This window comes from Xiphias gladius, chromosome 11 (genome assembly GCF_016859285.1).
Source record: "Xiphias gladius isolate SHS-SW01 ecotype Sanya breed wild chromosome 11, ASM1685928v1, whole genome shotgun sequence".
In the NCBI taxonomy this organism is placed as follows: Eukaryota; Metazoa; Chordata; class Actinopteri; order Istiophoriformes; family Xiphiidae; genus Xiphias; species Xiphias gladius.
This window is the reverse complement of record NC_053410.1, coordinates 13126411-13138599: the sequence shown is the minus strand read 5'-3', so window position 1 is coordinate 13138599 and position 12189 is coordinate 13126411. Positions and strand designations below refer to the sequence as shown.

At 42.3% G+C, this 12189-nt stretch overlaps 1 protein-coding gene across 1 annotated transcript; it reads right to left on the bottom strand.

Annotated features, from left to right (window-relative positions):
- Window positions 1-4525: 4525 nt before the first annotated feature.
- wnt8b (wingless-type MMTV integration site family, member 8b) lies at window positions 4526-9623 on the bottom strand. Its single transcript, XM_040139546.1, has 6 exons — window positions 9553-9623; window positions 8667-8700; window positions 7416-7554; window positions 6636-6761; window positions 6379-6521; window positions 4526-5095 (listed from the first exon to the last, which is right to left on the bottom strand). Exons 1-6 carry the CDS (start codon window positions 9621-9623, stop codon window positions 4526-4528), a joined length of 1083 nt encoding a protein of 360 aa, XP_039995480.1.
- Window positions 9624-12189: the final 2566 nt, after the last annotated feature.

The following is a 12189-nucleotide window of genomic DNA, read 5'->3' as shown; positions in this document are numbered from 1 at the left end:
CTTTAACATAGTGGTTTCCTCCATCTAGAAATCAGAGTAATTGGCAGGGAAATACACATACTAAATGCTTATTTTAGAGTCAGAATTGTATTTATTGGGCAAATAAGTGGGGATCTCCAGGTCACATTACAATATAAAATCATAAACATCATAGACATAAAAATAACAATTTCAATTGGGAATTTGGATTAGAATACAAAAATGTATAAGAAAAAAGAAGTAGACCTTTAAGAAATAAGTCAACAACAAAATAAAAATAGAAACACCGATTGCACTGGAAGCGATTCACACATTTACGGGCAAGGGTTGAAATTTTATTGAGAAATTAACTAAGATGTTGACCTTGGGTACAGTTTTGAGGCACTTGCATGAGTATTTCCATCTTGCTACTTACACTGGACTTCTAGTCCACCACATTTCAGAGGGAAATATTGTATTTTCTACTCACATCAATAACGTTACGACATTTATTTCACAGCCATAGAGACAGATTACATAACACGCCAAGATTTTACATACAAAACATATGCCGAGTTTATAAAGTATGATGCATTGTTATAGATTAAACTACACAGCTGTGTGTAAAGCAGTAAAAGTCAGCTCCACCACAACCAGCTTCACCATTTCAAGAACTCTTTACATGTGAATGCATTAAATGATCCAATAATATAATAACTAATATAAAAGTGGCAGGGGCTATTCTGTAGTTGTCTTTGTCTTTCTCTCTACCAGGAGATATGGTAATGAAAGACTGAGCAAACACTTTTGAAATCCTGAGCCAATATTTAACTATCATCATAGCCTCAGCTTTACTGCATTGATCGCTGGGCGATCATTCTTCATTAGATAGCAGATAGCAATTCACACTGTACCTTGCACAGTGGACTGATCAGCTGACGGAGCCTCACCTTGATCATTGTTACTTTGTGTTTTTAACCTCTTGGTGACAGCTTTTTAAAGCCACAGACATATCTTTAGCTCAAAAATACAAAAACATTCACTAAAATGTTTGCAAAACCTGACAAATCCGGTATGTTTTCTCCTTGGGTCAAGCTTCATCAGCAGACTTCCACCTCAGGGACTATTTTGGGCTCCCTGGTGAGTTCCCATGCCCTGTGTTTCCTGTGTAGATCGGTGGGTTGAGCTGAGCTGAGCTGATCCCTCTGATGCTCTGCTCCTCCCCATTCTTTGCAGATACCCAAAGCCAGGAGGTTGACCACCCTGGTGAGCCCCGAGAAGCTTGTATCTCAATCCTTCTGATAGCAACAAGCACATCCACCACTGCTGTCTTCTCCCCAATAGATGGACCGCTGTCGAAACAAAGACTCTCTTGAGTGGCTACAGTTACAATGCAGCAGTTTCCTGATGAGTGAATGCAGCTGATAACTGCTGCAAACATCCAGTTTATTGCTTAATTATTGCATTAGCTCAAAGCTAATGCAATAATTACTAACAAATCAACATAACTATACAGCACAGATTTCAGAGTTTTGTCTTTCACTTGCAGAGTGTACGGTGGACACCCCGTTTATCTGTATCGGCCTTCCCTCACATTAATTCTGACCCCTCGCCCCTCCAGGTGTTGTAGGTCCAGAACCCCTAAGCCATAAATCATATTAGTCAAGGATCCTCTGAAGCATTATAAGTGGTTTTCCTAGCTGTCAATGATTGTATTATCACTCACTACCTGAGAAAACCAGCCCCCTTTGTGTGATTTTTTTTCTCTATATTATCTATAAGTTGTAGTGGCATGTTGCAGAGCCACACATTTAAACAGAACACTTTTTAATTATAACAAAACACTCCTTTTCACCTCTAACTCAAAAAAACAGTTCTCTTTTAATACTGCCACTACTGTACAGTAAAAAACATGTACACTTTTCTTTCAGTGATCTCTGGTGTTTCTGCAAGAGTTCAAATTGATTATTTAAGAGAGAGAAAGAGAAAAAGTGAGAAAGAGAGAAAGTGTCTGCTTAAAACTCTTCCTCTGTGGTGTGTCACCTTTCTCCCCGTCACCTCGGGCTCAAGTGCTATTGCAAATTGGACGTGGCAGGGCCAGCCTGAGAGACGAAAGTTCAGAACCCTCGGTCAGAGGTCGTGTCTCTCTCTGGGCGGGGAAAGAAATTGTGTGTCTGAGTCACGATCAATGTCAGGTGCTGTTTCACACACCATTATAACATGTGCACCATTCAGTTCATGCTTCTGATGTTAGGTCTCCAGGTTAAGCGCAATATTATCCTCATATTCTGCCTCCCAGAGCAATGCCGTCTCTTTCGTCTCTGCTGCTGATGCACAGCTCATCTTGACCGAATAAGCGAACAGTGTCACAGGTGTGTGGAACTGCTGAATTTTAAAACAGCCAAACGTGCTTTTTTGTGCAGGTTTCCCACACATTAACTGATTGCTTTGTCAGCAGGCTTTCCCGTGTGTGATTATTTTTACATGTGAGTGTAAGTAGGAAATTTACTGCTAAGAGTGAACCACTGCATAAACCATGACTCAGATAACTAATCAAAGTCCAAATAAGAAACGTGGCATTCTGCACACCGAGGTTAAAGTGCCTTTGCTAACTTTAATCCAAATTGTACTGTATGTCCTCGTTCTAATTTTTTGCATTACATTTAAAATATTGTGAATGAACATTTCGATGTGCCCCCGTTGTACTCCCAATCAAAGTAAATTGCAGAACTTCCACAGGGCCGCGGGGCAAAAGCTTGGTATGCTGGTTCTTTTGTTGGTAAGAGGGTTTTGCTGCATGCCAGGCAGAGCAATCCAGCCAACCCACAGGGGTCATCAGAGGAGGGAGGAGTTTTGATTATCATCATTATTTGGTAAATAAGATGTCAACAAGGTGTTTCCTTGACACTTTATTGTGTAAAAGGAGGAAGGTGCAGAAATGAACGCCCCCTTCTCAATGAGACCTCTAATCTCCTCTTTCATGTCCCATCTCTTCTGAAGGGTTTCGGCTTCAGCTGCCATGTGCTGGTCTGCCTGGGCCTGGCACTTCTTACTTGCAGGTGGGGTGAGTATCCTGGCAAGCATGTGTTTATAAAACCCACTTGTTTGGGCACAATACTTGAACTAACTTCTTTTGAGCGAACAGTGTGAATCTGTGCAAAGCCTTTTCCCAAAGTCCTTTAGAAGGCGACAGCCCATTGAGAGTCGAAAAGAAGGGATTACCTTCCTCGACAGTGGCGCATTTCCGAGAGAGCTGATTAGCTCTGCATTCATTGTTAAATCGAGCAAAGGAAGGCCCTAGAGGAGTGAAAGGATCCAAATAGGTGGGCCCAGAAATAAAACAGCCGCAGGAAGCCCTGTACAGGCAACCCAAAGTTTTCCCAACATTTCTTTTTCCCATCCCTAAGGAGGTGCGGCGTGAAAAAGGAGATTAGCATACAAAATTAGAGGCGGGATGATTTTTAAGGGCAACTTGCCTCATGCCCTCCACCCCCATGGCCCTACTCTGTCTGGACAAAGTTAATTAAACTAGTATTAAACAGTAAAGAAACTTCCAAGTGCTTGGGAGTTAGGGGGCTCTTTGAGGATTACCATGATGAGGGCGAGAACGGGAGGTATTTGTTGAGGCGAAATTGAGAAAGATGTGATGGAAGGAAGAGTACGCTGGAAGGTTTTCCATTGTTGTTGCTTTGGCCCAGAGTATCCTAACCCCAGTGTTAACAATGAGGAAAAAATTAGGTTGTGTTTAATGCAGGCCATCAGGTAATACTGTCACAAAGAGATGTTAAAGGATGAGCACTTTCTTCAGGCTGTATGATATATAAGATTGAGGGATTTATTATTCTTTCATTACATTTTAATAGAAAGGAAACCACAAAGGCAACTAACAATCAAGCAAAACTAAGAAATGCTGTGCAATAAATTATGAATGTACAGTACAAAGTGCTTCATTTTATATACAATTAAATACATCAAGAGGGCAGCAAAGGTCAGGGCGAGCCAGACGACGGGAGAGCAGACTGTGTCTAATAATGTGAAAATGTTTCTAATAAATTCAAGACTTGGCAGTGATGGCTGACAGTCTTTAGCATTCATGGGAGTACAACCTGACGCTTTCTTGAAAACTGTGATTTTTAAAAGCTAATTATGCCATTGCTCAAAAGTCAAATCATCCATCACTCCAGAAATGATAACGGTTTCCTTTTTCCCAAAGCTTTTTGCGTAGATTTGAAAATAAATAAATCATGTTGTGGAGAATTTTTAAGTCAGAGAAAGTCTCTTCAAATGCCCGGTGACTTATCAAAATGTTGTAAAAAGTATAAAAATATATCTTAAATACATTTATACCAAAAGTTGTAAAAACCTCCCCTTCTCATGGGCTCTATCATGTGGCTTTGTGCACATCCCACTGTCTTTAACGTTTAATACAAAATTGACAATGAAGATGGTTGGGAATAGTTTTTTTGCTAAGTTTTTGTCCATAACACACATTATCTGAGCCTGCACAGAGAGTCTGGGTGTTGACGGGAGCTGCAGCGGTACAGCAGGGGAAAGGTGATGAAGATGCTCAGTGCTTCTTCCTCAGTCTGAGGTTCTTTCGGCGGCTGCCGGCACTCTCATTCCTTTCCCTCTGACCTCCTTTCTTTACACAAAAGTACTTGGTCACTGTCTTTCTGCACTGCTCACACTTCACCGCGCAGCACCAGTGGAATTTACAATTACAGCTCGACACCATCTCAGCTTTGCGCTCCTCCACAGCCAGCCCGCACTCTCCACATAGCCTCTTGCAGCTCCGTTTCTCCCATTTGCTCAGGTTCTTGCCCTTCTTGAGGCACTCGCGGCCTTCGGTGCCTGGCAGGCCCAGAGTGCGGTTTTCCAGGCAGTAATCGGGGGAGTCCTCGAGGTGGACCAGCTCCTTACGAGAGATGGAGCTAAAGGTCTCAGCGATTGCCCCCCGGCTGGCCGCACTGTTCCCAGCTCCTCGGAGGAGATCCACTTTCAAAGCCCTGTGGTACTTTTCCTTCAAATAGTTCCCCACCTCCCTGAACTCTGGCAGCTGCAGCCAGCAGGTCTGCGTGGTGCAGCTCCCTGACACCCCGTGGCACTTGCATGTCCTCTGCATGGTCCCTTTAACAGCCTGGAGAGGTAAAAAGGGAAGATTCATTTTACATTACAACAGTGTTGAAGAATAATATGTTTTCATATGAAAAATATGAAAAAATATGTTTTGCATATGAAAAACGGTGTCAAAATATAAAGAAAATGATTCTGTAGTTGTATTTCTGTCTATTTAGGTATAAATGTGCATAAGAGAGTGTGTGTGTGTGTGTGTGTGTGTGTGTGTGTGTGTGTGTGTGTGTGTGTGTGTGTGTGTGTGTGTAAAAGAAAGGATGTCCATTGTCTCTTGACTGATGTGTAGTCGAATTAACTGCATGTATTCTCAAAGTTTTCTAGTAAAGTAAAAAAGGGATGAATACACTGAAAGGAAGAAATGATAGTTTCAAGGTCCATTGCTGAGTTTCTTTGTCGTTCCTCAGTGTCTCCTGACTTTACCCGACGCAAACAGCTGTCAGTTGAAAAGGAACGTTTTCTTTTCGTGAGGAGGGGATGAACTTTCTGCTGAGGTGAGGCTGAATCAAAGTTTCACATTGAGTCCAATTGTGCCCCCAAAAGAAATAGGAGTATTTATTTAGCATGTTCATTATCAACATGTTTTCTAGTGTGAGAAGACCCAATGGAGAGTCCCATTGAGTGGAGAAATGAAAAAGGAGTTTTTCTCTCTTTCTATCCCCATTTTTTTCTGTTACAATGATGCTCCAGGTGCCATGGGGATCCTAGGGCCCAACAGGGGGGAGCAAAGGCACCACAAACAAAGAGCATTTCAGCTGCACGCCTGTGGTCCCCTCAGTCTCCCCCGGGGCCAAACAAAGACCAACATAAATGTGGGATCCTTATTGCAAGAATAAAAACTAAACACTTATTTTAAAAAGCAGTACAATACAGAATGCTGTGCAATGTCTGGCGCCCCAGGATCTCTAATTAAGCCTGCACCAGTGATCCTGAGATTCTTGAGCTGAGGTATTGTCATAAGGGGCATTCAGCACTGGTAAATAGGCCCTTCTGGTACACCGAGCACACTGTTATTATTGGGGACGAGTGGCACCTCACTTATAGCCACGTCAAAGGGATGCTTGGGTGGCACACTCAGTGTAATTCTGAGCGGGGAAAAATTATTCAAAAGGTGCTTTACACTGTGCAATCAGTTGGAGGGCCGGGAGGGATTCCCAAAATTTCAAGCAAGGCGCCACCCAGTTTTAAATACTGTATGGCTCAAATCAAGGTATTAACATCTCATAATTGTCCTGCATGTTATAGTAGGGGCTCATCTCTGATGGAGTGTATTAGGAGCACCTACTGTACCTTGCGCCCGGCCTCGTTATTATGGAGATTCATGGCTGCCCGTGCATCCTGCCCAGTCTCCAAGGCATCCACAAACTGTTTGGAGATGGCCTCCCCAAACCCAACATTGTCACTGCAGCCACCCCAGAGCCAACCATGACCACCTGGGAGAACGTGAAAGAATAAAATCATCTGTTCTCATTGCTATTCAAAATGTACCCTCTGACATGTCAGCTCCGCTGTGGGTACTTATGCACAGATTTGTGTCCGTATCTTACCCCGTTGTCCGTTCCTGCTGTCATCGCAGCCACAGTTGTCGAAGTCTCCAAGACTGCAGTTCCTGGTTAAAGTGTACATGACTCCAGCAGAGCTGATGGCATGAACAAATGCTGTCTCCCGATTCGCTGTCAACAGACAGACTCGTTAACTATCGCATAGATCACTCATTGTAGGTTATTTTATCACCACCCCCTTCTCTCGGTAAGTTTAATTACCTGCATAACAGGTCTCAATTGACATATTACATATTTAGGTGTACTTTTCATGTATAAGTGGCTTGAAAAAATTTGACTTGATCAGTCGGTTTCCCATAGTCTGCTCTAAAAATTTAAACCAGACTGAATGGTATTTGCATTTCTAAACTGTGCCTAAATTAAGCTGATTTTGTGTTGCCTAACACATTTGACTCTTTGTCTTGTGAATCTCTGTAAATGCTTTCATAAGCTGCAAACAGAGGCAGTTCTTCTGGGGGATGTTGTGAAATGGATTAGTGTGTTTGTTTTGCCTCTAGTGACCGTGGCTGCTGTAACTATCCCAAAGGATGATGAATGTCTTTGTTTTGACTAAGCAAACATCTCCATTTCACAAAAGGACAAAAAAAAAAAAAAACTCCCCCCGAGAGATATAACAGAACTTGAAACACAGTTAAGAAACACTTTTTGAACATCTTTGACAATCCATTAGCCATCTTTCCCATCCAGTTCTGGAGCCTCTCTCTGCAGAGATGTTGTTTGAGCTGGTGTTTGAGGTGGGCTGGTCTCTGGGGAGTCTGGACTTACCGCTGCGCAGGCTGCTGTGCGTGGACAGCTGCAGAGCTCTCTCAGGGCAGTTCCAGCGGTCCCATGCAAACTGGTATTTGCACTCCTCTATGCCACTCTGAGCTCCTGCTGCCACACTGCTGGAGTAGATCAGGTATGCCTTCGGCAGCAGAGACAGGGGAAATATTAAGCCCAAAAAATAATACACAGGCACCCCACGCCATGCGAAAACGACAACATGATTTAAGAAGATGAGATGGTTCTGAAGCATCTGGTGTGATTTGATAAGCAGATATAGCCGCTTTATGAAATGAAAATTAGCATCATCTTCAGCAGAGATTTACCTGATGAAAAAAAATGTGAGACAGATTCCACTTCAAGAGAGTCAGTAGTCATAGATCCAACAAAGTGTGAGAGCACTTCTGGGATTTCTGAGCTGACTCTGGGTTCACAAAATCAAATCTTGTATATGAAAGAAAACTAAGAACAGTGGTATGAATCAGTGTCAGCGTCTTTCACATTTGTATCTTCGTACCAGTGTCAGATGTTTTATTCTTCACCTCGAGATAAGTCTCTGTCGTGTAATTTCCTTGACCGGGACAAAAAGGCCACAAAGGAATACTTTGGAAGTTTTAAAATGTGTCTTACCACTAGCCTTTTCAAGAATTAAAAAATATATCAACAAGTCCTCAACTTTTTGGAGATCGGGATGAAACTTATTGTCAGTGTTATGACAAAAAACAATCTGAACTAATTCAAACAATATTTTACTTTTTAAACTCTAGTGAATACAATGCATTGCAGAGCTCTCTTAAACCAGTATGGTCTGTCCTTGGCTTTCGCCCGCCACTCCGCTACTTGTTCAGGCCGTGCGAATGATAATATAACTAATATGTCTCAAGTGGCCTTTGGCAAGATGGAGTACCACCTCTTTCACAGGGGTCTTGCTCACTAATGATGACCACCCACTACAGCAATGCCTGCCCCCGCCTCTTAACACATTCAACCCACAGATACACAGAGCCTCTGAATAAGGTCAAGTGTGCGGAGGGGGAAAGAAAATCACAAAGGGCCAAGAATATCACTGATATATCATTAGTGCCATTGTCGCATACAACAGGCACCAGAGCTTGTCCATACACTTAAGGTATCACGAGGGAAAACAGGCCGGCACTGACAAAAAAAAAAATGCAGAAACCATGTCTTCCCTCCTTCGCTCTTTTGGGGGGGGGGAAAGGACAGGGAGAAAAGATCAAAAGAAAGTTAGCTTACCTTGGGTCCAGTCATCAAGAAATTATTCACTGACCTGGAAAAGGAGACAGCTTATTCACTCAGGGAAGCTCAGTGTCCTTCACAAATTCCTCTGCTAACATCTCTCATTAGTGCGCTTTGTAACATGTTAAACCGTGACACCAGTGGGCATCCAAACCTTGGTGAACAACATGCTGCTGACTTTGTAGAAAGAATCTAGAAATATATGATATGAAGCACACTGGGGGCAATGTCTATGTTACTAACACTTGATTAACTGAAACTCTGGGTTGCCAGGTTGTGTAAAATCCCACTGGCTGGTGTTTATCCTTTTTATGTGGACATATACAAAGGATCTTGATCCTTTTTATTTGGAGATGACTCAGTTATAAATGTCTGTAGTCCATTTATTAATGCTCATGGGTTTCTAATAATAAGCCATCCAATCTGCTGTTATAAATGTTAATAAGTTATTAATAGATAGTTTGAACCCATCAAGTCTGCAATTTCATGTGTTGCTAAGTTGTAAATAAATGGACTTTGGTCCAAATCATCTGCTGCCCTTTTCTAAAAATAAGCATTCAGATGGTCAAACCAGCCAAAAGGAGTTTTAACAACCTGCCAACCCAAGAGTTGTTCTTACCAATGAGTACAACTGATCTGTATCACTTTACTGAATGATTTGGTCACCATTAAGAAAGCCATTTGTCACAACTTGTAAACTCTTTATTGCCTTATTAAATAGTGGTACTGGTGTAATTAATCAAACAATCCAGTTACCATTTCTGTAAAAAAAAAAGCAGGGTGCTAAATTAAGTAATTTACTAATTTCCACTTGCCAAAGAAGAAAGAAAAATAAAGAATAGAGAGAAAAAAGAAATAATATTGCGTAATAAATCAAACTTACCAGCAGCAGCACGACCTCATGTGAGCCAGGAGAATGAAAATGTAATAGAAAACCTCCAAATGCATGAACATCCTGACAGGTGAGGGGGGTGACGGTAACTCTGAGCCCGTCCAAAGCCTGCAGAAAAGTCTAACGATGGAGAGGCAACTGAGCTACCAGTACATCAGACTAGACCAGGGCTCCCAAGATTCAAGGAGGGGGCTCTGAAATGGAGCTGCTCTCGTCCCAACAAGAGATTATCTGCTTAATTAAAGATTTTCCCCCTTCTTACTCTCTCGGCCAATCAGAAGTATTGCACCAAGGAGAGACTGAAATGATCAAAAGGGCACCCTGGGCCTTCAGGGCCGGGCAACGGTGGGTTCCCTGCCTCCATTCAAGAGCAGAGGAAGATCTGTTTAATCCTACGGGGAAAGTGTAACACTGATCCCCTGAATTTCTGGTCAGGAAAAAAAAAAAATGTTTATTTAAGCTATCTAACGCGCAGATGATTGTCGGGGATTAGTGGAGGATAGTCCTCTGGGTGACGAACTGTTAGTTTGATAGGACTGTAAAAAAAATAAATAAAAATCGGTCCATACTATTTGTTCTTGAGGAAGTAATTCGTGCTTTAACAAAAGTTTGATTGAATCAGTGATTATCATCCTGAAACAAAGGGACTATAATCAGACGGAAGACGACGGGGCTATAACAGTCTCGAAAGTGGCATTTGGCCGCTTCATTTCAAACTGCTGCATTAAATGTACAAAATCGGCGACATATGTATCGGAGCATAATTCATTTCCACAAAGGGGGTCAACTGCATGTGGATGCGTGGCTGTTCCTCAGTATAATCATCAAGAAATAACATTTTACACTTTGCCCAGATCTACGCAGCTACTGGATGATGATTCCATGAGGTTTTAAGTTATTACATCGGACAACTGCAAATTAAAAAAATTGGTACAGTGTATGGTAATCAGAGGTCTTTGTTCCACTTGTATGAGAACTTAATGAGGAATCAATAATCAGTCTTATAGGTAAATTCCGTATGGGATACGAGTGTTTTGTGGATTTCACTTCACTGAGACTTGGCCTACCAGATGATATTTTTTCCGCATTTTTTTCTCGTTTTAATGCGATATTTTAATCATCTAAACTTCAGAATAAGATGACTTTCATTTGTTTAGGTGCGTCAGGGGAATTTAAAAGACATGCGATTCCCCCATCAGACCATAAAAGGTGGATTGGGACGGAGTGAAGGCCTCGCTATTGATCAGATACGGGACATTTGCATCGCTAATCCAGACCGTCCCTACCCAACACTGGATGAAGGGTTATTCCCCAGTAACCCCGTCTGACCCGCGGGTCCCTCTCCTTTGGCACCGGCAGCCCTTTAGCAATCTTCTTGTGTGCATATTAGGATTAGAGAAAAAGTGATTTGGAGCGGGGAGGGGACTTCTGAGGGATGTTTTTGGATTAAGATTTAAGGAGGAATGACAAGTAAAAGGAGACAAAAGCGGGATCCATCCTGTTGTTTTAGTTCTTTTAATACGGGATATGAGTCCCTCACAGAGCCCATCACCAGTGGGACTGTATTTCATTCAAACAAGTTATTTCCAATAACCAATAACTATATCAGCAAAATTCCATTATTATCTTAAGTAGCTAAACTATTTGCTCTAAATGAGAAAATTAGCTGATCTTGTAGCTTTTGCACGAATGAAATCGTCTGAGCAGGAATGTGAGTGAAAGTAACTGGACATGATAGGAAGTTTTTATATATAAATATCCCATATATATATTTATATATATATATATCCCAAGCAAATGTGTGCATTACAAACTGCTTGCAGCAGCAGGACCATAATCTAAGTTCACAAATCCAGGTTGCACAAGTTTGCAAGTGCCAAGCTAACCACAGTGAAGTGTCTGAACTCTGACTGGCTGTGGGACCACACTGAGGTGTTACATGCCGTGAAGAGGATGGCCTGACAGCCGGCAGCCAATAGACAGAGGGCTGATGTCACTGTCGGGGCAACAGAGATCAGCACTGGTGGGACCACTTACAGTACATTTGGACCGGACTCAGACTGGTGGCTGCACTCTGTAGCAGGCTGCGGAGGTTTTCTGCCAAAACCGCCAACTCCAAACCAACAAAACACATTTAATACTTTACCCACAGAACAAAAGGGGGGATGCACGGCGTTGGCTGTGCTGACTTGCCATAAAATAATTTTCCAGCAGAGGGACCAAGTGCACAGAGCCTTTCAAATGGCTGAAAGATGAGCTGATAACAAAAATTAAAGCCTCTTTCTAGGAGATTCTCTTTTTGTTTGCCCACCTCTGACCAAATCATGCTCAAATAGTGGGGGCCGGCACGAATTTGCTCAAGGGCAGTTCAACAGGCCGGTTACATGGTGACAGGAAAAATTTGAACTCAGCCCACCTGACCGCTCTGCTGCTCCCATCAAGACATACAAACATGACCACAGCGATAACTAAAAGAAGTCTGCAGAAGTGGAGACGTAAAGCTGCGAGAAGTACTGTGCGGTATCTACAGAAATCTGCCCTCTAGGAATCCTCAAGGAATGTTCAAACAATATCTGCACACTTTTTAAATATGTACGGTGATGTCACAAGTGCAGCGGTCTCACAGCA

Coding starts and splice junctions, on each gene's coding strand:
- wnt8b (XM_040139546.1), bottom strand. CDS start 9,623: ATGTTCATGCATTTGGAGGTTTTCTATTACATTTTCATTCTCCTGGCT. Junction 8,701..9,552: donor ATGAGGTCGTGCTGCTGCTG/GTAAGTTTGATT, acceptor CTCCTTTTCCAG/GTCAGTGAATAATTTCTTGA. Junction 6,522..6,635: donor CAGCAGGAACGGACAACGGG/GTAAGATACGGA, acceptor ACGTTCTCCCAG/GTGGTCATGGTTGGCTCTGG.